The following is a 24,772-nucleotide window of genomic DNA, read 5'->3' as shown; positions in this document are numbered from 1 at the left end:
AGGAGGAGGAGGAGGAGGAGGAGGAGGGGAAGGGGAAGGGGAAGGGGAAGGGGAAGGGGAAGGGGAAGGGGAAGGAGAAGGAGAAGGAGAAGGAGAAGGAGAAGGAGAAGGAGAAGGAGAAGGAGTGCATTTATATCCTGCCTCTTTTCTTATGAAGAACCCAAGGTGGCTGTCTTTGTCACAGGAAAGCCCTGATACCGGGCTGCTGATTGTCTCAGTCTGCTTCCAAGAAGGGCAGCACAGTTCTTAATGCATGGGAAATACTGACCAGTGGTGTATGTCCCCCGAGGGCAGAGCTGGTGTCCAGGGTAACCCTAGTGGGGCACCTACAAAAGGCCAGCACTGCATCAGGGGCCTGCTGATGAGGACCTCCTGGAGGTGTTCCTCCTCTGGACCACAGCAACCTGCTTACTCTCACCTAATAATTGTGGCGACAAGGAGGGAGAGGAGTGGAGGCCTCTTTCAGCTGGCTCCCTGGCTCTGTACCTGTGGAGGAAGCAAGTGGTAGCCACGGTGAAAAAGAGGGTGAGGACCAAGAGTGGCAAGAGCAAGTGGCCACGAGAAGGTAGACTCCTCGAGGGATGGGGTGCTGGGGGTGCCCTGTCTGAGGGCCTGCAAAACGCTGGGGAGGACTTGCCTATTGCAAGAAGGAGGCTTGCTGGGCTCCTCCTGCTGCAAGAGACTTCCCTGAGCAGTGCTTTGCAGAAGGTGATTGACGGAAGCGGAGGACGCTCGCTGTTCAAAAGGCGCTGGGGAGATTTTGCTTGCACTGATGTGAAACCCAGACTGTGTTACCTACGGACCCCTCAAGAGGTTCAGAGAGAGTCCATGTGCCGTAATGTATGGACATGCCACATCTCGCCAATATAAGCTATGCTAATGCAGCCTGTGTGCTTTAAATCATAACTCCTCGAGGCTGCGGTGAGGTCTACACGGCAATTCTGTGACAGGCTTCCTGCCACCCTCAGTGAGGGATGCTTTTCAGTCTCCTCCCATCCATCCAATATCCTTCAAGGGCAATAAAATAGCCCAGTTGTGCCAATGACACAGCAAGCGGTTTTTTCCACCATGCATTATTCAGATGCACACATTAACTGGCTGCGTTGGCCAGATGTACTGCGCGCGGGTTTTCAGAAGGCCATATTGACATTTTCTGCTCATCCGAGGTTTGAGTGATCAGTGTGCCTTAAAAATAGAACCCTTTATAGTTAATAAAGCCATCGCAAAGGGTGGGCAGACAAAAGCTTCTTGGAACTGCAGACAATCAACCACATGTGCTTCTTTTTCTTTTTTTAAGTTTAGTGTCTTTCTGAAAAATTATGCTGAGCCGACCACATCATTTATTGCTGTAAATGTATTTAATGGCAAGCAATTAAAATGCATAGGACAGCAACAGTTTTGATACGTAGACCAGGATCCAAAGAGAGGCTCTAAGTAGTACAAAAGGCTTGGGAGCATCCAATGGAAAGTTAGACTTCGGTTCCCCTTGGGGAAAATGCAGGCATTGCTAGTCACTTAAAAGCTCCTTCTGTAGTCACTTAAAAGAGCCTTCCGTAGTCACTTAAAACATTCTTCTAGTCCCCATTGTTTGAGCACCATGGCAGGGGCTGCGGGAAGCAAGTGCACATGGGACAAGGGCTGGCCATTCTCTCCCAGCTGCAATTTCCTTCGAAATCCCCAGAGGCAGGACGGCATAGTGGTTAAAGTGTTTGATGGGACCCAGGAGATGCAGATTCGAATCCCTGCTCACTCATGGAGCTCATTGGTTGACCTTGGGCCAGCCACTGACTCCTAGCCTAACCTACCCACAGGGTGGTTGTTGTGGGGATAACATGGAGCGCAAGAGGAGCACACAAGATTCCTAGTCTTCCTTGCAGGGAAAAGAGGTATATCCCAGACCCACTAAATAAACCCCTGCCCCAGCCCTGACTCGGTACCAATAGAAATATGTCTCCCTACCCACTGCTTAATTGCCATGTAGAAGGGTGGAGACATGCAGTGGGGGACAAGGGGTGTTCACCCTTCCCTCCCCGGCTGTAACATCCCTTGAAACTTGCCCCTGTATGGCATTAAGTGGGGGGAAATCCATCCATCATTACCGGTGGACATTGAGGGCTTTGGGCTGTAGGCCCAGGGCCATGGGAAATAGATCCGGGGCTCAAGACGCAGGCCTAGCTATATCCCCGCCCCTGTTTTCAGATGTTTCCTTGTTTCATTGCATTGTTTTGGGTGTTCTGGATCTCCCGGTAATTTTGCCTCTTGCCCTTGGCAGGTTTTCATCTGTTTGAAAAACTACCTTCGGTAGTCCCCGAAAGCTGCCTATTGATCTTTGTTGGGCTCATCATGGGAGGGATCATTTATGGCCTCAATGACAAATCCCCTCCAGTTATGGACAGCGACATCTTCTTCCTCTACCTCCTGCCCCCCATTGTCCTGGACGCTGGGTATTTCATGCCCAGCCGTCCCTTCTTTGAGAACATTGGGACTATCCTCTTATATGCTGTGGTGGGGACAATCTGGAATGTCTTTGGGATTGGATTCTCACTCTACGGGATATGTCAAGTGGGTGCCTTCCAGCTGCATGATATATCGTTGCTCCATAACCTCTTGTTCAGTAGCTTGATCGCGGCCGTTGATCCCGTTGCCGTGCTTTCCGTGTTTGAAGAGATACATGTCAATGAAAAGCTTCATATTTTGGTGTTTGGAGAATCTCTTCTCAATGATGCTGTGACAGTTGTAAGTATATTGAAAGCCAAGATGGAGTTACTTTGGTGGTCTAGAGGAAGTGGGAAATTGTACCCAAAATCCACAGCTGAGCAATCTCTGACTCGAATGTCACAAAGAATGGGCACTCCACTGAGCTTTCTGAAGGTGTTTCCTTGGCATCTTGAGAGGCACCTGATCTGGTTCTCTGCTGCTCCCCAGATAGCTGGGCCTCCTTTCTCAGGCCAGCCCCACTCCCTGGCCACCAGTTGCAGGGTGGTTGTCTGCAGTCCCTCCATCCCCATTTCGAAGTGCTGAAATGCCCCTCCTCAGGTTTAGTTCCTGGCAGGAAGAGCTTCAAGCTGGAAAATGCACTGGGTTTGTTTCTATTACATTTTTGGCCCCGATCCACATGGCTCTTGAGAACTTCTCTGGAATGGAATTCCACCCTCATGCTGAAAGAGGTGCAAGAGCCCTCTTCAAGGGGCCAGACCAGATAATCCCTGTCCCTAGATGCTGCCCACTGCATGAAGGGATGCTTTTGAACCCCCCCCCCCCCACTTCTTTCCCATCCATGCAGGAATGGAGCTTTTGAGGAGTAGTAGCTTTTGATGTAGTCCTAGGCACATTGGATTCAATGCACACTTGGGAGTTGCATCCCCTTTGCCGGAGCTGTCTTCCAGTGTCTCGTTGCTGTCTCCATTTTAATGCCACCCGAGAAGGCTGTGTCAACCTGCCTCAATGTAGGACTGGCCCCTATATCAGCCCTGCGAGACATAACAAGCAAAAAAAGACCTTTTGTTTGCCCACCTTGGTTCCATTTCTGGCCTTACAACCAAGCCTTTCCCTTTCTATTTTCTTCCTAGGTGTTGTACAAGCTGTTCCGATCCTTTTGTGAAATGCCATCCATCAAAACAGCAGATGTGTTTGCTGGAGCTGGGAAGTTTTTTGTGGTTGGCATCGGAGGGGTTTTAGTAGGCCTCCTGTTTGGCACGATAGCTGCCTTCACCACACGCTTTACCAAAAATATCCGTGTGATAGAGCCCCTGTTTGTTTTCCTCTACAGTTACCTGTCCTATCTCACTGCAGAAATGTTCCACCTCTCTGGTATTGTGGCGTAAGTAAATGCAGACAAGCCAATGTTTTAGGCATGGGTGCAGCTAAACTCTGGAAAAAGGTATCTCTGCACCACAGTTAGGACTATGCTGGGGAAAAAATCATAAAAGCTTTTAGGGGAACTCTGGAACAAAACTGCCTGTTGCAGTTCTATAAAGAAGCAGAAGAGAAAGTGAAGCAGAAGAGAAAGTGAAGCATTCTTGGAAATAGTCATGCTATCATGTGAAGTGGGGAAAGGCAAAGTCATTAGATTTGCACTGTGAAGTTCTCTGCTTTTTTCTAAGCAGGTCTATACTTGCATAGGTTTGTACTCAAAAAGCAAGAAATTTCACATGCCCTAATTCAACTAATCACCACTGGTGAAATTTAGTTTATGCTTCTTTTAAAGGTATCTTTTGGCAATGTCCAATAGGTGTTTCTTTGTTCCACAAATCAACGCTGTACCATTTGGTCTTTTGTATTCGCTGACATGCACACTTATTTAAATTATTCACTGGCTTCATAGAAATTAACAAATGGTCAGCGTAAATAGATTCCTTGTGCTTTGACTGCCAAAGGGCTGCTCTTATACCATTTGAAGGCATGATGCTCACCTGCTGTAGTGCATTGGATTGCGGTCTATAGTAGGTGCCATGATGGGGACCACAGCCAATAGCCTACACAGCCAATAACAACAATCTATAGCCTTTGCATATAAACGTTTTGCCCATAGCCAACAGCAGTAGCCTTTCTCTTTGACAGCTTCTATACTGTTAGCCAATAAGACTAGAGTAGCCACTGGCATCATGACTAGCGACCATTGATAGCCTTTATTCATTTATCTAGCTAGATAGGACAGTAAAAGAGTCATCAACTTTAACTGAGCCTTTTAATGAAGCTCACAGTGCTGAATCTTGAGGATGAGCATTACTGTTATCCTGCTTTTCAATTGCATGCCTTCTCCAGTTTAAAAGACACACACACAAGCACTCCACCAAAGTCTCTTGAGATGGGAAGGGGCGTACTGGATGAATTTTATTTCTCTCTCTCTTCAGAATCATTGCCTGTGCAATGGGGATGAAACGTTATGTGGAGGCTAACATCTCTCTGAAGTCCCACACAACCATCAAATACTTCATGAAAATGTGGAGTAGTGTCAGCGACACCCTCATCTTCATCTTCCTTGGGGTCTCCACCATTGGGGACAACCATGAGTGGAACTGGCCATACATTTGCTTCACAGTCATTTTCTGCCTCATCTGGCGAGCTCTAGGTAACGTAGACGATCACCAAAGTTCTCCTCTTTGGGTATCCAGCACCTTCTCAAAGAACATCACCCTCCGAGATGACGGGGAGCCAATCTGCCAGCAGGACTGGCCCTAGATGAAACGAGATGCCAGCCAAAGGGCATTTTCAGTGCCTGCCTGCAGATTCGGACGATTCAGAGGACCGCCTCTGGGCAGCAAGCCATGGAAGGAACAAGCTCTCCTGTACCTCTGCGCTGGGCTACCTCTTTCAGGTTCACAGCCTTAAAGTGGCAGCCCCTAGCGCCTGGTGGCCTGCTTGCGACTCCACTGGGCATGTATTGGCCAACAGGCTTAGAGGGGTTTGTGGGGCCTTTGGAGCAGAACTGGACAATCGTGCGGCAGAACAAGCTTGCAGGGCCCCTGGAGGGGCAGGCCTGGCTGCGCCGTGTGTTCCCTTCCCGCTGGCTTTGCATTACGGACATGCGGTTTTCTATTAAAACGCTTCGCTCTGTGTGTCACAGACCTCAGCAGGGAACCTTTGTTCCATGGATGGGGTCAGAATGGTACCCAGATGCACTAATGCACATTCGTTATTATTAATTAGGGCTAATGCAAATAAGTGCAAATCCCCTGCTCCCAAAAGTGAAAAGCCAGTCCACGGATTCCAAGTAATTCAGAAAAAGCTGGTCCTCTCTGCAGATTGGATTCATGGTCATCAAAAGCCGCGTGAATATATGGTGGGTTTTCCCGGTGTCCCTAGTTCGGCCCTACACCACTGTTCTGAGACACTCCTAGTGAATTCAACTTCTTATGGTGTGGGGTGGATGCATCCATGTTGGCCTTTAGGACTGGTACACTCCATCCTTCCTTCGCTCCTGATAATTTGCACCCCTGCTTCACTCGTTTTAGGCGTTCTTGTCCTGACATTCATCATAAACAGATCTCACGTGAATACTGTGACGCCCAAGGACCAGTTCATTATTGCTTATGGCGGACTTAGAGGGGCCATCTGTTTCTCTCTGGTGTTCTTGCTCCCAGATTTTCAGAGGAAGAAACTCTTCATTGCTGCAACGACCGTAGTTATCCTCTTCACTGTGTTTGTACAGGTAAATGTGAGCTCCTTTGAGCAGGCTTGGTTGCAATACCAGACCTTCCAATGCTTTCTTAATTTGCATCTTCTTTATATACATTGGCAAACGGAAGTGTTATGCGGATCAGCACCCCTCTCCAGCTGCGTTTTTGGTGATTCCTCAGTGGCCTTCCCAACATAACCCCATTACCGGGACTGTTTTGTGCAACAGGGGCCGTGGCTGGAGGAAGCGGGCACGTGGGGTGGAGGCTGGCCACTGGCTGTTGCTTCCTGCAGACAGTGACGTGTGGCTTTCTCCCGTCTGGCGTCACAGGGACACAGGGAAGGTGACCTGCTCCCTCGTTTAGCTCAGTGGGGGGCTTTGCTGGGCATGGACGTGTTCAGGGCAGCCCCTGCCTTCCAGCCTAGGGTGGCTGCATTGAGTCAAACAGTTGTCTGGACCAAATACTATTCAAATGGAAACTGAAGGAGGGAGACCGTACACGGGCTTAGCTGCTGCACCACCTGAGCAACAGTCAGACCAAGCTCTCACATCCTCTGGCCCCAGACATCTCCACCCCAAGGGGATAAACGGTGATGATAAACGGCAGTGATTCTTGCAAATGTGTACCTCTTGCACGGGCCGGATTCCAGTTCAGCTGAGCTTAGATATCCTTAACTGCTATCAATGTGACTTAAGTTAATCCCGGCTACTTATGTCCCTTTGATTTCAATGGGTCCACTCTAAGTAGAACAAAGTCTAGATCTAACCCCATGTACTCGAGCATATGCAAATTTCATGCACATTTGAGTTCCTTCTCTCCTCTTTAGGAACTTGACGTGCTTTGACAGTGTTTCATCTCCAGATACATGCAAACGGAGATCATTTTGGAAGAGAGCTATATCCTGCAACCACGCACTGCTGGGAACTTTTTAAAAAGCTTGTGACTTCCTGCAAGCTGGAAATTTTCCCTGCTGATTACTAGCATTACATATCCGGTAGCCACTGCCAGCCGTTTTTCTGGGCTCCAGAGCAAAGACTTGCTTGGCTATTGTAAGCTTGGCAAGACAGGTTGGGGGAATGAGGACAGATTGCCGTGGTTTTTGGCCTTCTAGTGCCATCTTGTGGCCAAATGAAGTTCTCGATTCTAGCATGTCTTTGGAGATAGACAAATTGCTATTTGGGAAATTCATCTGGAGTAACTTTTGCAGCAGCGAGATACAGTAGGGTGAGGTTCCCCTGCTGAATTTCTGCTTGCCATGCAACTGTTCAAGATACAACAGAGTCCTATCCTCGATTCTGATTACTTATAGAGCTATTTATCACATTTCTGAGCTGCTTATCACACTTCTTCCTCCAGCTCCCCCCTTTCCCATGCACGCGGCCACTTGGATGACCTCTGCCCACCCAGGGATACGTCCCATGCCAGGTTAGATGATGAGCCCATAGAGCATTCTTGCTCTGCCAAACAATTTCCAGGATGCCAGTGAATGAAAAGGTTCTTTCCCATCACAGGTTCATCTTTCCAGGAGGGAACCTGCCATTTTTTGCATGCAAACCAGTGAACTGAGTAAGGGCCCTTCTATAATGTTGCCTCCCTTGCCTGCGTGTGCCACAGGGCTCCCCCTACAGCCTGGTGGAATTCCTCCATTGCAGGCTTATGGAGATGCCAAGTGCCACATTTGGCAGCTTCCATATAGCCTGAACTACCTGACACTGCCCAATCCTGGAAGCTAAGCAGGGTCAGACCTGGTTGAAATCTGGATGGGTGACTTGATGCTGGGAACTATGGCTATGTATGGTATAGAAATGTAATGAATCGTCATCGTCATCGTCATCATCCAGGCCTCCTCCAATGATCTCAGCAGAATGTGGAGCATCTCTTCTGCCCCAGCAGCCCCAGTGGGCACCAGTTGCTCCTGGTCATAGTCTCCACCTTCCCCAACTTGCTTGGATGACAAGACTTGGCCTTCGGGCAGGGCTGCGCACTGCAAACTGGCCAGGTGTTCCAGAGGGAGCGCACCTGCAGCTCACTTCAGGGGTGCCCCTCTGCGGCTCTCGGAGGCCAGGCAGGGACATAATGGCCGAGGAGGTGCCTAAGGTAGCTAGATCCCAAGCTCGTCCGGGCTTGGTATGTTAACAGCAGCACCTTCAGCTTGCTCCTTGCATGCTCATATAGATTTTAAATTAAATGTGTGCATTCTCTCTCCCACCCCCTCTTTTTATACCTCAGGGTATGACCATCCGGCCCCTTGTTGACTTGCTAGATGTCACCAGAAAACAAGAAAGTGCTCCCACTGTTGGGGAACAAATTCACATCCGGGTAAGAGAAGACTGAGGGGAGATAGGATGCCATTGCACCAGGACTTGGAAGGCTGTCACAAAGAGGAAGGCAGTGGCTGAAATGGGAAAATTATTCCAGTGTCTCCCATCTTTTTGACTGGAGCTCGATGCTCTTGCCAGAAACAAGCTGTTGTTTTGTCTGACGATGTGACCTCCCAGAATTCATCCTTTATGCAACAGCATAACTATGTCCAGCAAAATCCATCTCTTTCTCTCTCTCCTTCTGCTTAGTTCTTGGACCATTTATTGGCTGGCATTGAAGATATATCCGGACACTGGGGACAGTATTATTGGAAAGACAAGTAAGGCTTTGCTAAAAATACAGGTCTCTACATGTGTAGAAGGGAAAACAACAGCAGCTCTCAAGTATGAATTCTGTTTCCTGCTAGGGAAAGTTCATCCTCATGTCACAAAACAGATCATTGTCTTGCTATAACAATGACAAAAGACAGCTTTCCCCTTTCTTTAAACACCGAAAGCAGGACTGGGTTGTTTTGGAGCTATTTTTTTTTAAAGACGCGATTGCCATTCCTGGATGTAGAAGACCACCCGAACCCCTGAATGTCGTTCACAATGCCCCTGTCAAAGAAGGAACTAGGGAGGAGTATGGCAGTGCTCAGTCTTTCTGGCAGGTTACTTGTCTTTTGCCATGCATCCCATAATAGCCATTGCATGGAGATGTCCAGGAGAGTTTCTGGGAATGCCAATTGTACCCACAGCCCCCAAAAGCTTGCTTTTTCCTAAAGCTGAATGCTTTGTGGAAATATTTCCAAAATGGCGTACATCGTCAGTCTGTGCAAAAGGAGCTGAGGATCAAACAAACTGGATACTGCCAGCAGGCTCCCTTCATGCCAATCAAACCTCCACATTCCAAGGAACAACATGGCAGGAGAGAATGTTTTTCCATTTGCCACCAAAGCAGGAAGAGGGCAACTGATGGCCCTTTGCTGTTGTTGGACTGCAATTCCCATCAGCCCTTACCATTAGTTACGCTGACTAGTGCTGATGGTACTTGCAATACAACAACACCATGCATTACTCTCGCCTGCACTAATCTTCTCCCCTCTTCTACCTCCTCTTCACCGGCAGATTAGAATACTTTAACAGCAAATACCTCCAGAAGTTCTTGCTCCGGGAATATGTGCAACCCAAGTCAAGCATCGTGCTTCTCTATGAGAAACTTGAGCGGAAGCATGCCATTGAGTTGGCTGAAGCAGGCCAGCTCATCTGCGGACCAGCCCATTCATCACTGCTGTACGTGTGGTGGCGTTTTTTTCCTTTTCCTTTTCAGACCCATGAAACTGCCTTCAGTTTCTCTTCAGTTCACTGAAGAACTTGAGAGTTGGGGAGGATGAACCTGTGATTCGTGCGCCAAAATGAATGGCAATGGAACCAGTTACCTAGGGAAGTTGTGGGCTGTCCCACACTGGAGGCAGTGAAGAGGTCATTGGACAGCCATTGGCTAGGGATGCTTTCACTGGATTTCCGCACTGAGCAGGGAGCTGATTCGAGGACCTTAGTAGCCCCTTCCAACTCTTCCATTCTAGGAGTCTAAGAATGGTGCGGAACTACCAAACGGTAGCTGATTGGGAGAAGGGGCTGGGGCTGGGGAAGGTCAGCTCATCATCTAGGGAGCACAAGAGTGCCAGACTGGAACCTTGGGAGGGCCAGATTTGGCCCCTGAGCCTAGAGTTCTGCACCCTTGCAGTACAGGTAGATTCCCACATGATATTGAAATGCAATATGCATGAACAGCAAGTTTTAGAAACCTGCAAAATGTGTGGTGGTGACACAGGGACAAAATAAATGGACACTGATGCCCCCTCGCCCATCTTCCCCCATATTTACTGTCTGTTTCTAGCTTTGAGCTCCATTTGAGATTGGGTGGTTTGCCCTTTTGCCGCATAAATATATCTGCATTACTTTCTGTGTCTTTTCCATTTCCTCTCACCCACCCCACCAGCAACAAAGACAAACCTGCTGTCACAGTCAATGATTCAGACAGTCTCAATCTCGATGATGTGGATGACATCCAGAAGATCCTGGAAAGGAACCTGTACAAAACCAGGAGAACGGTGAGGCTTTAGCTGGGTGTAAAGAAAAATGTCTGGAGACTCTTGAAAAATCCCACAATATCCTGGAGTAATGCTGTTTGAGTGCATTGTGGAAAATTAAAATGGCAGCTGAGATCCAATGCACTATCATCCAGGTCAGGAATCTGTTTTCCAGATGCCGAAGCTCAGCCATTGCCTGATGTTAGCAGCACATTGATCTTCCTGGCCTGGGAAGTTGGGAATGATGAAGGATTAATCACTAAGAGCTATAAAGACAGTTTCAAACCAGCCCCACATTATTCTGTGCATCCCCTCTCCAGTACACCCCAGTTGCAATTCCGAATACTAACTAGGTCTTGACCTTTTTTATTCTTCTGTACTTTTAATGTTTAATTTTACCTATGTTTTTTGCTCAGTTCGTGGATCGTTTGTATTATTTGGGTATATATGTATTTATTGGATTTGAACTGTAAGCCGTCCAGAGACCCGCTGGGTATTGGATGGGTTAAAAATACCCAAATGAATAAATAGAATTAATCCAGGAACTGAATTTGGTCCCTGAGGCTGGCTGAACGGGGAACATGAGCGCTGCATGCGGTGCGCAGGTATATTGGGTGCTCAGGTGAGGATGGCCTGGTTCTATCAATCAATGGGGAGATGGCAGAACAAAAGATTCCTGGCAATCCACAACCACAGATGGAATGGATTTAACTGGGGAGAAGGATAACCCCTATTCTCCTCCTTGGCATCTTTTCCTTTCAGCTTTTTGGAAGTTATCCATGGTCCTGAGTTCCAGCCCCAAAATAGATCCGGCACCCTGGAACACCATGGATAAAGTGGGCAAAGAGGCTGTCGTGGAAGGAGTTGCTAGTCTCTGCTGAATCTGAGAAATCCACCCGTCCTTGGACCCAGCTGCCTTGGACTATTTGCAGCGCTGTTGCCGAGTGCCACATCTCCCACTCAAACTTCTGCGACTGCCCCTCCCAGGGGGGCCTGGTTAAAGGGCACTCCAGCCAGCCCCTCAAACATGGGGCTCATCCTTTTGGGTTGCTGCAGCAAACCCCAGTGATAGCTCCCTGTCGCTCCTCTCTCTAGTCAAGTGGCACTGGGAGTGTGGTCCTTGTGCCTGATGGACTGCCATGATGACTGGAGGCATGCAGGTGGCCTTCTGCATTGCCGTCTTTCCAATTTACGCATCTTATCCTGGATGGAAGAAGGTGTAGATGCCGCATGCAACTTCCTCGGATGCCACTGAGGAATAAGGCATGTACACTGAGTGCTCAGGTGAGGATGGCCAGGTCCCCTGCTGGCAGGCAACTGTTGGTGGAAAGCCTGAAAATAGAGAGCCAAGCTTGACAGAAGCCAGAAGTTGGACAGCTTCTAGGGAGGACCAGGGGACCTTCCTAGCAAGAGCAAGTGCAGAACATAAAGCTTTTCAGAGAGTTGCCTGGACTGGGAGAAACCAGTGATGTCAGTTAGTCTTTGGATAGCTCAGTAGCACCAGCAACGCTCTTCAGCAGCACCTGCCTTTCAGGCCAGGAGAATCATGGGCTACAGGTTTGGCACCAGCGGGTGGCACCACTGGAGACCCCAACCCTAACCCACTACATACAAAAACAAAATGCAAGGATAGGTAACACCTCTACTTCATTTTGCATGTGCTGTAGGTGCCGGCCTACAACAGGCACACCCTTCCTGGAGAAACAGAACCGGTGGAACAGGCCAAGGAGATCTTGATCCTCCGGCACAAGAGCTGGCAGATGCACATGAGCCGCAGTGACTCTGACCACCTGAGCAAGGAGGTAGGTGGGCAGGTGGTGGGGAGGGACCAGGAGAAATGATGGCTCCTCTCTCCAAGTTCTCGGTCTTCTCTGGTCCTCCGAGACTTTCTTCTGGGACTTCTTCTACCTGCCAAGGTACCGTGGTGCATAGTCCACTGCTCCATATGCAGATCATGGCCCACTCTGCCTGGAGACCTACCAGCAGGTGGGGAGCTCGATAGTATTGGGAGCTGCTCTGGGAGTCATCCTATCTGGGGGAGATGGGGGAGAAAGGAACCATTTTAGCAGCGGAGTTACCTCCTCCTCCTCAGCCATCCTGCGGCCCAGACTGGCATGTGTAATCCAGGCCTTTCATGGAAAGATCATGGGCCTCCTTTCCTTTTAGGGCCTGTGGGATATACTTTCCCTGCAGCACCTCCTGGTCCATTAGTGGGAGCAAGGAGCAAAATAGTGGCTGGGGACAGTGAAGTTCCATGCAAACAGCAAAGGCACAACCAATCACCCTTTCTCTTCCACGAAATGAGCTACACAGGCAAATACAAATTGGCCACCACTGTGGGCTGACCCTCTCTCTGCTCGTGTGTGGGGCCAGGGTGGCAGGAGCAGGGGCAGAAGTCCCACTCAGGGTGCCCAGGCTCTTCTGAAGCACGAAACCAACAGGAAACTCTGCCGAGCATTTGGACTCCGATTGGGCAGCAGCCTCTGTGCAACCTTCAGCCCTGATCAGGGCTTCTAACGGTCAAACCAAGAGGAGGTTGGGAGATGAAGCCATCGTTTTTTCTACACGCTGCAAGGGACCTCTCTGGGGCCGGCGTTCTCCCCAAGCTGGCAAACCCATTCTTACTGCACCACTTCAGAGCAGTGCAGGTGCTTTCCTGAATGGATGGGTGCCCCTGCACCCATCTTCACACCAGGTTATCTGAAAAGTGCTTTCTCCTGTGCATACCCACCTGAACCGTAAGGGCATCTTCAGGGCTCTTTGTGTCTGGGTGAAGTGGAAGAGAAACCAGGGGAATTTCTTTCTCTTGGGATGGCAAGCTGAAAGTGGAATTGCTTCCCCAAAGGGACTTTGCCGTATCAATGGCATTTCCCATGCTGCCTTGTTATCCTTACAGGCTTTTAAAGCTGCAACCTGATCATAGTATACCATATATTTTAGTTATACTACAACTTTGTGTCCAGTACTTTCCCTGATATTTTTTTAAAAAATGCTACAAATGGTTTTGTGATGTCTTTAGGGTGGTACTTTATCATTTTCCCTGTGGGGTACCCAGAACGTTATACCGGGCACCCAATGCAAATACCATGAATACCTTGTCCCTGCACATGGAGATAGTCTGGCGGATGCTGAGCAAAAATGCTGGGAGATTCTGCATGCTGCATATGGTGGAGCAGAACTGGAGATGCTTCATCTCCCTGGTGGAAATGAAGTCCAAAGAACAGATCTGTGTGGCTGTTTCCTCCTCCATCTTCTCTTGGCTCTGCTCCAGTTAGCACTGCTTTCTTCATCTGACCACAAGATGGCGCTGTTACAGCTCCATTAACAAGAGGAGGGGCTGTGGGGGAGTCTCATTACTTGAATGTCAAAGATAGTTAAGAACTACAAGTCAACAATAACACTACATAGTCTCTAAAATCATATGCAAGATCTGAAGGAGCATTTTGCTTGGGCAGGAAGCTCCTTAGCTCCTATTTTTGCTTGAGCTGTGATTAAACTAGGAAGCCCCTTATTAACCATCATTTCTATTTATTCTGAAACAGGAAACTTTGGAACAAGAAGATTAAAACTGCTTCAAGCCATGGTTGAATATCCTGGCTTATTTCCAAGCTGTTAGCTATTGGGCTGGTTAGCATACCACGACTGCACAGATTATTGGTTGAATATGCGTTGTTGTTGATTATAGGTTGTTGTTACATATGAATGCTGCATACTGGTTTAACCTATGTTGCTCATGGATAGCAATGGATAGTTCAGGGTATGCAGATAATAATAATGCACAATCCAAAAACAACCTGTACTCAACCCATGTTCTGGGTTGTTGTTACATGTGAACCACGTCGTTGTTTCAAGGTTTGGATGAAATGGAAAAACACCATTAACTGAAAACTTTCTGGTTTGTTCATGTTGCAAAGGGAGGACTAAATGGGCTTACCTCTCAGAAAAAGGCTTGTTCAAATCTAACCTTTCTAAAATATAACTGTCTGAATGTAGTTAACTCCAGATACTGTTACAACTAACTCAGAGCACCTGAGAGTTGACAAAATGAATCAGTTTTGTAAGAGTTTTCTGATAAATGATGGTCACCTTATAGCAAAATGACCTTATTTTAATTTATCTGGGGACTGAGTCAATTTTGCCAGAATGAAAACATCAACTCTTCACCCCCTTTGATGACAGACATTTCCAGCTCAGGAAAAATGGTCAAATTCTGATTTGGACGGTCCCATTCCTGCATGGAACATTGTTTGGAACGATGGGCAGGTTCACAAAACAAATTAAGTCCCCTGGGAATTCTTGCTGGGCACAGCAGGTGAAGTCCCCTCTGGACCACGTAGCCAGTGGTTTCTTTGCTTGGAGGTGGGCAGGCACCGCAGTCCCAACAACCCCATGGTTGGTTATTCTACCAGGTCCCAGAAAGCAGCCCAGGATGGACCTTCAGGTTCCTGCTGATTCTGACAGTCTTGCTTTTCCTCTGGCATTGGCAAGAGCCTGGCAGAAAGGGATGGAGTCCATGCATGGCCTGGCCTCATCAGCGAGAGCCCCTAGCCAGAGCAGCCATGCTGCTTTGCCACTCTAGCCACGGGACTCTTTCCCTTTTGGGTTCGACCATGGCTTAAAGTGTCTTCCTGGTTTGGTTGATGATGTGAGCCATGGTGGGTTATTTAAACCCCATAGCAAGCCATGGGCAACTGGGTGGTTTACAAACCACACCACAGGAGCAAGGCTGGGTCTGGACTCATCTAAATGCAGGGACTGTATCCCCACAAGCGTTCTTCAGGGGCCTCTTTGGGATGACCTTCTCCAGAGTCACTCAAGTTCTGTACCCTATTGTTAATGTAATTGCAGAGTCGCTGCAAGACAATGGATAGAGAGCATGGGTCCCTTGTTACACCAGAAAGGAAACAAAAGCAAAGTGAAAAATGGAACTGGGAGGTATCCAGAGTTATTTGGCAATCTAAGCTTTGGGGTCCATTGCCAGATTGCACGTCCATCACAGCTTGACGCTCTGCTTTAGAAACATGGACACATTCAGGTGTTCAATGTGCTAACAAGAGTTCTTGAAGAATGGAGATTAGTGTCTTAGCAAAAGGACGGAGCACTGATTAGCATGAGTCTCTCCACCTAGCGAGGCTTCCACCAGGTACTTGGTCCAGAGCCAGGGAACATCTGCCAAGTTCCTGTTCTGCCTTGGACGGCTGGCAGACAAACTTACTTCCAGACTGGCAACTGGTCCCAGCATAGATTGGACATTTTGCAACCACCCTTTATTGTTTCAAATCTCGAAACATAAGTCGCTTCCCTGCTACCTGAGCTGCAGTGTGTAGGTTTATGTATTTTTAAAAGCCTCTTTGTTATCTTGGCAATACGGAAAACAAATGAAAACAACGGGGTGGATGGGAGATTCAGCCAGCTTAGCAGCAGTCTTCAGAAAACTGTGTAAGCTTCTACCTGGAAGAGGTCCGAGAGGCAACCAGGTTCAATCTCAAGTAGAAACAGGAATCCTACACAAAGTGATTTCTTTGTCAAATGTCCATGTGTAAACTCCTTCCCTGCAATGGGCTGCCTTAAATTATATGATTTATTCTGATGGATAGTTTGCTTCATCCCCTGTGCCTGGGGGCAGCACTAATATTTTAATCCAAGAATCCTCTGCTTAGCCCACAGTAGTAATTCTCTGTCTTTATGCTTTTGGCCACCACGATTCAATGAGAATTAAAAATAAAATGTCACACCTGGGAAACATTCAAGATCTCAGATTCTGTTCTCCAGAGCAAGTGTGTTGAGTCTGCAGGGCAAATTTGGCTTGCCTTTGGCCCCAAGCACCTTTTCCTCAGCCACCTGCCACTTGGTGGTTTTCTGGATTTTGCGCAGGTCGCCCACCTCCCACCTTCCAACTTGCATTGGAATGACTCAGAAATAAGTTGAACTATTTCACCAAAAATCAGGAATTGCCCTGCTTGAAATTGTACTCCCCAAACCTTCTCAACCCATCATACATTCTGGGCAGCAAAGATGGTGGCAACGAGTTGGAGAAAGTGGGAAGGAAGGAAAGAATGTATTTGTGACCAACCCAACTTGGACAGCAATGGTCTCCAGGATAGGTAGTTTCCATCGGGATACTACTGGGAGCCTGACTCAGATGGCAATCTGGACAATGACCTTGACGTCACAGAGCCAAAAGGCCTGGTAGGACCCTCTGATCCTAGTAAAGGCCAGATGCCCCTGTCATTGTTGAGGGCCTTCAAAAGTGATGGACCCAGAAGACCTCTCCAGATAGAAACCCTGAAGGACTGTATGATACCCACAGGGTCAGTGGAAGAGGCTGAGCATCACTGATCTCTAGAATTCACTAGTGCATAAAAGCAGAGGCAAAGATACATCAAGAACTTCAGCAACCAGGCTAACTGGGACAAAAGGACCCAGCTTCTAGGGTCTCTAGAAGCTTTTGTCCATAAACCTTTGGTCAGGTTTCGCTGCTGCAAGAACACCTTTATCCCAGTTTCTAACACTTCAGCACCTTCTTTCATTGATCTTGTTGTTCCTTAGACTGGTTGCTTGTGCCACTGACTCTTGAACTCCTGATAAGATGCTGCTTTTGGACTTCCCATTTGCTAGACTGATAAAACTGTACTTCGACCTTTTGCTTGCAGTCTTTGCTAAAGGGATTTGGATCTGGCTCACCATAGGACCAGTTGTAGCAGGACCACTGCAATAGCAATTGGGAATATTGCAGTGGGAATATTGGGAACGCCAGGCAGAAATATTCCTGAGCTGTGGGACTTGGGGCAAGGTGGGTGGATAGAGGATATAAGAAACTGGTCCTGTCTGAGCAGGGGCGCGAATTCCAAAGCCCACTGCTTGACTTCCATTAGAGTTGAGGGAAAAATTCATTGGGTTCACATTTCAATGCAATTAAAAGCAACTGGCACTTAGCAGGTGAACTGTAACAACAGAGTTCTTCAGTTTTTGCATCTCTGGATTTTGCTTTCCAGTTCACTGGCCAAAAAATGGCATACATCAAATAAGTAGATCAGGGAAAGCTGAAAACCTAAAGGCCCGTGTTAGCAAATTGTATATGAATAACTACAATGTTTACATTAGGGGGGCTTGCATGCAAAATGCATACATATTTTCATGGAGACATGAATTGATATAGGTGTTCCTGTGCACTCACCCTCCTTTCCCCAAACTGATGGGGAAATGAACGTGTATTTGAACAAAACTGTGGAACTTACAGAAGGGAATGCAAACAGAATCACCTACCTCTACTTTAGGGGTGACTTGTAAGAATAAATCCTTTCTCGTCAGCAGACTCTCTTTTGGTTATGGTTCCAGCAAAAGTAATTAAGATTAGCAGCCTCAATAGGGTGATTTTAGCCTGGAAAAAAAAAAAACCTTGAGGCGGTCCAGTAATTGTGTGCATGTGTGGCAATGTTATCCCATTATTTCCAAACAATTACCTGACATTCTTTCTTCCTCACAGAAGGATGACTCCTATTCATCAGATGGTCAGACTAATCTCAAACCCAAGTTATGCAGATCTGTTACCAGTAAGTTGGAAAACCTTGGGTGTTATTAGCCAAAACTTTGCTCCTGTTCATTCTCCACTTGTTTTTTTTTTTTTGAATGAGACACATTTAGCTTCATGGACTGGTGACCAGTCATCAATTCTTTGATACAGACTTCATCTTTTAATCCTTATCCTCATGTATGTTATTTGTTCTGTGGCAGGAATCTGGAAAGGGGTCTTTGCTGATAACCAAAAAGGATAGATATATGTTTTGGGGGATGAAACTCTGTGTGTGCGTGCGCATGTCTCTGTCTGTCTGTCCATCATCTATCTATCTATCTATCTATCTATCTATCTATCTATCTATCTATCTATTCCTTCACCTTCTTTGACTAATAGCAGCACAAGTTTCTCATCTTCCTCTCCTTCTACAGCCAAGCATTCCAGAAAAGCACCAAGTGTGAAATCTAATCGATCAAAGTCAGCAGGCTTCATTATACCACTGCAGCTTGGTACTACCCAGTGGGTTAATGAAGAAGAAGCGGGGAAAAGTCCTGTTTCAAAGGAGAAGTAGCAGCTTGCCACAGCTTTCCCTCTGTACTTGTTTGGAATCTACATGTCTTTCTTCATTCTGTAGACAATTGCAGAACATGTTTGCAAAGTTTAACAAGTCTTATTTTCTGTCGAAAATCCCGTGGGTTTAATGTACAAGAAAATTGTTTTGCAAGAATGTACATTAAAAGTGTTAAACCCTTTTCAATTCCACAAGACATCCATAAAATTATGGTTTAAACAATTGCACTTGATCCTGCGTATACTGTTTGGCATATTTTATAGTGCATATTTGAGGCTGGAGACAACATTTTCAGAAAAGTCATGTGGTATAGCCCTTCTAGGATTGCCAACTTTCAGGCTGCAGGTGAGGGAGCCCAACACAGAATGGTTCTCGTGTCAAACACTGGAAGGAGAAAGAGAGTTAAAGGGTGATTCTATGTATGTTCACTCAGTCCTACTGAGTTCCCTGGATATAACCTGAGGGAAGAGTATAGGATTGCAGCCCTAGTCTAGTATTCTCCTGATGTTTGGCAACCCAGTATAAGATTTCCTCCACCTGCTCTTCAAAGTCCATTGCACCCGTAGTCTGGATGCAAGATCACATGCCAGATAATTTTGAACAACGAACTTCAGCAGTGCAGGACTTAATGGGAGGAGCTGTTTTGTATAAACGTACCTTAAATGAGAGTATGTTACTATTTTTTTCTGTATTTTGTGCATATGTATGAATTAGTAATAAAATTACACCATAAGAGGATGAGATGATGTTTGAGTATATATGGAGAAAAATCATGTTGTTATCGTAATGCTGCACATAGTACTCTTGTTCTTTTGTGCCGTCTGCCCTCTGTAACTTTTGGCAACCCTATGAATGCACACCCTTCAAAATGTCCTGATTTCGAGATCCCTGCACAGTTCTTGAAAAGAGCATTAGTGTTCTGGTTATTATTTCTTCTGCTTCCAAGATTAGTCCAAGTTATTCATTGTCGAGTCCATTGAAGCTATAGAACAGCCTTCCACGATCTGGTGCCCTCCAGATGTCCTGGACTATAACTAGCACAATGGCTGGGGATGATGGGTACAGTTGCTCAATACCTTTGGGCATCTCTAGCTTGGGGAAGGAAGTTGTAGAAGATGGGAGAAGGAATGGATTCAGGCCAGCCTTGCTTGTGGAGAGGATGGGGCCAGTCAGGTCGAATTAGGTGTGTCCTTAAAGGCAGCCTGGTACAGTGGCTAGTGTGTTGGGGTTCTCTCAAAGGAATTACTTTCATTCCTAGGGTGCACAGTGTCTACTGCTAAGTACGAATAACTGTGAGTACAGCCCTCAGGCCAGAACTGTGGAAACCCAGGTTCAAATACTTTCTTTCTAGGGTAAAAGATGTGATGTGGGACAGCAGAACTTGCTGTCTTAAGGTGTGCCTTCAGTGATCCTCAGAGCTGTATATTTGCAAATAAAGCGAAATATTACCCAAACTTCTTAAGTCTCTGGTTATCTCTTGCGCTGGAGCAGGGTTAGCACTTTGTGGCCCTCTTCTTTGTGGCACAGTCCTATGTGGACAGACCCCTGTTCCCACAATGTCCAGCATGGCTGGCTGTGTCGCACCTGGATTAGTCCAATCCCCACCCCCCCAAATATGCCTGGGTAGAAATGACTGTTGCAAAGGAGCAGAGAATGGGAGCAGGGAGGGAAGAAACTGGGGAAGTAGAGAAGTTTCCAAAACAAGGCATAATGTGTCTCAGAGTAATCCCTTTTTTATATCCAGTGTTTCAAAATCCTGTGGTTAAATGGGAAAAAGTGGAACGCTGGGATTGAATGCATGGCAAATGAGTTCTTCGCAGAATTTCAGGCTTATAGAAAGTGTTTAAATTCTTACTGTCACTGAATCTTGCAAGGTTGTGTGAAAGGAATTGTAGCATTTGATCCTTGCTTCTCCACTGCCCTGGAGCTTAGATGTTTCCCTGCTCACTCTTCACTGAATGACATCTTCAGGGAGACTGCCTATGAGATTTTGCAGGTACATGGGAAAATCTGTTGTATGGATACAGACAGACACCCATTGGTTGTATTCACATGTTTGTATGCCCAGGTCTGTGTGTCAGAGAGCTGAGACTGATGATAGTCCCTTGCTGAGTGTAAATTCCATGACAAACCTGGATTTGGTTCTGTGTAATGTGTGAAATGGTCCCATTTCTTAGAAGAAATAGGTGTTTGCCTGGGAACTCCTGGCTACTCATGGGAAGGGCACTTATGCGTAGAAGGGGGATTGGGGCCAGGATGGGTGACTTTTGAATTTCCGAAAAAGAGAGCATACCTCACCAAAAAAGGAAATAGGGAAAGCCTATTTGCAGAAGATTGCATATACTTAATGGTATGAGCAAACTGTATGCTAATTTACGTGGAAACCTTAAGAGAGAAAGTTTTGTTCATTTTTGCTATTGGAAATCCATTTCACTCCACGTCTTCCACTTTTTGCCTGCCCCTGTTCTATAAAGCTGTTTATACCAGCAGTTGTCTCTGCCTGTACTAGCCTTCCCCAACTGGTGCCATGCAGAGGGGGGATGCTGGGAATTGTAGTCCAACACATCTGAAGGGAGCCAACCCTGCTTTGCATGTGTGCATGTGAGCACGTGTGCGTGCGCACACGCACGTGTGCCATTAGGTTGTACAATATATACTTCAGAGAATGAAACTGTGCTTGGCACACGAATTCAGTTATTTTGGTGCAGAACACATTGGACATACATAGCCCTGCTTTCATTCCTCAGCTGTTTGGCAGCTCCTGGTCATCTGCTTTTCATAGCTCTCTCCTTACTGCCCCATGAAATGAATACCAGTCCTGACATGATGCCAATCTGTTATCTTAAAATAGAGACACTTTTCTTCGTGTGCCCCTCTCATCTCTGTCTCTCTCTCCAGAAAGCAAGACTGTTTCCTTCGTGAGTCCTTCACTCAATTTCACTCCCCCCTCCTTGTCTTTCTGCCATGAAGATCAAAATAGCTGCATTTTTAGCGGGGATTTTTGGAGTCCTGGGTGTTCTTCTCTTTCTGGTTGCCTTCGGGACAGACTATTGGATACTTGCGACAGAGCGGTGTGGAGGATTCGACACTGACAACAGCACCCATCATCCAGAGGAGGTAACTCCCCTAACAACACTGACAAAGGCACTTCTGTAGCTTAAAAAGAACCATAACAAAACATTTCTCTTGGGATTGAAAGGAAAATGAGGTTGGGGGCCTTGTTCTGAAATAGGAAGCCGTTGCCTATGTCCCTGTGATGTATTCAAACTTAGTTAATTCTTGAACAAATGGACTACAACCAGGGTCTTTTATCTAGAAACACATACTTTTCTTCTTTCTTCTGACTTGCAGATTTAATTGACTAATAAATAAATCAACCAAAACTCATGATTAATTAACATTTCTTTAAAGGCACACGCATGTACTTGAGATTCATGCTTTCCTCACTCCACTGATTTCAACACTTATGTTTTCGAAATTGGCTAAGGCTGCAACCTGTCTAGACTTAGGCCAATGTTCATTTCCAAGGTGTCCCTGCATTGAATTGTGCTGTTAGAGGGCAAACATTTGCCTGGTCTGGAGAATCCCATCTGTTTGCAAACTGCCCAGAGAGCGGCAGCTGTTGGGCAGCAAAAAAGGTAACTAAATAAACCTGAATAGCAGCTGCAGCCAAAATGGGCTGTGCATTTGTGGGTTTCTTCGAGGAACTTATCAAGGCCATTTATCCCATCTTCACTTTCTTTGGCATCTTAGTTTTCCAAGAGGAGGAAAAGGCCAGGAGTCAAAACAGGCTTATAACCCTAACACGTGAATGAAATTTCATCCACTTCTGAAAAGTGGATAATAACAACTGCTGGAATAATTTCACCAGAAATGAGAGAGAAAGTTGGCTGGCTCACTTAAAAGTGGCATATGCTAATCTGCAGAGAAAGAAGCAAATTTAGAGACGGTGCTAAAATGTTCATGGAAATGCCATGAAGCGCTCCGTGCTGGGGGAAAGCATGCAAAGGGGAGAATGTAACTGCTATCTAGGCACGGACTTGGCAGTGCTTCCAAAGCCCAGTTCTTCATTCTTAAGGTTCCTGCTTTTCAAAACAAATGCAATGGCTTTAAGAAAATAGAATACTCTCACCACAAATATTGGGGGGTTTGGATACATGTGAAGTAGGTGCCTGCAATGTGTATTCGTATTCTGAGCAATACTAGTAAGTAATTGAAAGACCATTTGTGCCTAGGATTCTCATCTGAATGCAGAAGAAACTCTTGCTTTACTAGAACTCTTGTTGCCTCTGTATAGAGGGATGTGCCTTGTATAAAGCAGAAATAAATAAATCTGGGCTACAGGCTTATTTTAATACCATCTGCCTTTAGTAAGATGCATCATGCAATCATATATCTAAAAGTGTAGCTCCTGAGTTAAACTGAAAATTACTGCAATACAAGAGTCTCCACAGCATCCCTGGATCTCCCCTTTTCTTTTGCATAGGTTGAGAGGGAAGACTCGGAAGGGATTCTTACATTTCACCATGAAGGCTTCTTTTGGCGTTGCTGGTTCTTTGGTGAAGACTACCAAGACACCATTTGGAACTTCTGGTTTAGTGAGTGTTAAGCTGGTGGTCTGGGAAGGGATTGAATCTGTGCTTTGGCAACCCAGTGGCTTGAGGGAGGTGGGTGGGTGAAGCAAGGCTAGTATCAAAGCCCACTGACCCAGGATTTACTTGACATGTTAGTTTACGACAATGCAAGTGCTTAGAAAACAATGCCAATGAAATGTTTAAGAATGGCCTTAGGATTGCACTGCTAAAGTGTCTGCTTCTGGTCCTCCCTTGATCTGGCCCATGTCATTTTGGGGTGCAGTCCAATGAAACTGGCCAGAGCCCACCCAATTTGAAAGACTCTGGGCATCCTATGAAGACCAGGGGGCTCTGGATACATGTGAAGTAGGCATTGAAATGACTGGTTTCAGCTGTCTGCAGCCCCCTGGAAGGGGAGGGAAGGCATTTGAGGCTCCCCCTGGCTGCACTGTAGCTTGGTGCCATTGGTCTGTTCCCCTCCCCTCGGAGCATCCCCAAATCCCTTCTGGAAGGTTGCTTATTCTTTCCACACCAAGAGTGGGGAGCAGGGGAACTCCAAACATGGCTCCCAGCTTTGAGGTTGGAGCAATTTCTGACCTCAGAGTGAGGAATCCAAATGAACCTTGGTCCTCTAGATGCTGTTACAGAACCAGTATTCTACTGTGAGAGGGAAAAATCCATGTTTACAAATCCAGTGTGATCAGCCAAGCTTCTGTTCACCAGCGCATCAAGAATGATCTGAATAAAAGAATGTCAAGAGAGAGACAAAACAGAAGAGAAAGGTCAGATTATGGCCGAACAAGAAGGACACAGCTTCCAACTTAGAGGGACCCTGAACAAGCTTTTTATATGGATCAGTGATGTGCCGTATCACTCCTAATCCTCTGTGTCAATATGATAATAGATCGTTTAGGCACACACACAGAATAATCCATTATCTTTGTAGATGAAATTTCACCAGCAGGCTTTGATATTCCCTGAAGCTCTTATGCTGAGTTTTATTTTGCTTCATAATGGCATACCTTTGAGGGGGGTGGCTTTCAGGACCATGGACAGCTCCCATAAAGCTCAGAATAAAAGCTGCAGTGAATAAGGACCTCTCTTGGTATAGGTGTTACCAGCATGCCCTTTCATTGTCTTTTTATGGCTTCACAAGCTCCTTCATAAGCAGTGGACAAATCAAACCCTGCTCTTGATTACTTAACTTCTCAAGTATTTTCTATGCCATATATGAGGACTGTTGCAAAGGTTGGCATCATTTTATTAAGAACGGAACAACCATAGAAAAAGACCTCTCATGTTTGCCAGCCAAACGGAACAGGTACAGCTATTCCCAGCACGATGTTCCTGCCTGCTACACAGGTCTTGGGGATGAAGAGCAAGCTAGGAAAGCAGAGGTGGCAGCTTTAATTCGGCACTGAAAGCACAGCTGAATTCTCAGGAACCCAGATCCAGATGCATGTGCTAAACACTCAGTGCTCTTAGTCTAGTTGAGCAGCTCTGTCCTTTCTGCTTTCTCCCACATTCAGCTTTTGTAAATCACCGAGTCTGTCTGTTCTCTTTGTAAAGAAATACGCAATCTTTCATAAATATGTTCTT

General features: G+C 46.6%; 1 protein-coding gene across 1 annotated transcript in view; it reads left to right on the top strand.

Moving 5' to 3' along the window:
* The window catches only part of LOC123022111 (sodium/hydrogen exchanger 2-like), a 24,381-nt gene extending 1,184 nt beyond the window's left edge, over window positions 1-23,197 (top strand). The window contains exons 2-13 of the mRNA XM_044427534.1: window positions 2,273-2,736; window positions 3,570-3,820; window positions 4,854-5,071; window positions 5,955-6,151; window positions 8,349-8,438; window positions 8,690-8,760; window positions 9,548-9,712; window positions 10,422-10,533; window positions 12,180-12,314; window positions 17,999-18,065; window positions 21,498-21,716; window positions 23,086-23,197. Coding sequence (XP_044283469.1) covers window positions 2,273-2,736; window positions 3,570-3,820; window positions 4,854-5,071; window positions 5,955-6,151; window positions 8,349-8,438; window positions 8,690-8,760; window positions 9,548-9,712; window positions 10,422-10,533; window positions 12,180-12,314; window positions 17,999-18,065; window positions 21,498-21,691 — 1,964 coding nt within the window. The 3' untranslated portion in view covers window positions 21,692-21,716; window positions 23,086-23,197. The remainder of the gene's footprint in view (window positions 1-2,272; window positions 2,737-3,569; window positions 3,821-4,853; window positions 5,072-5,954; window positions 6,152-8,348; window positions 8,439-8,689; window positions 8,761-9,547; window positions 9,713-10,421; window positions 10,534-12,179; window positions 12,315-17,998; window positions 18,066-21,497; window positions 21,717-23,085) is intronic.
* Window positions 23,198-24,772: the final 1,575 nt, after the last annotated feature.

Source organism: Varanus komodoensis, unplaced genomic scaffold (genome assembly GCF_004798865.1).
Source record: "Varanus komodoensis strain SLA01 unplaced genomic scaffold, ASM479886v1 scaffold18_3, whole genome shotgun sequence".
Taxonomy (NCBI): Eukaryota; Metazoa; Chordata; class Lepidosauria; order Squamata; family Varanidae; genus Varanus; species Varanus komodoensis.
The sequence above is the reverse complement of the archived record's forward strand: the minus strand, read 5'-3'. Positions and strand labels throughout refer to the sequence as shown.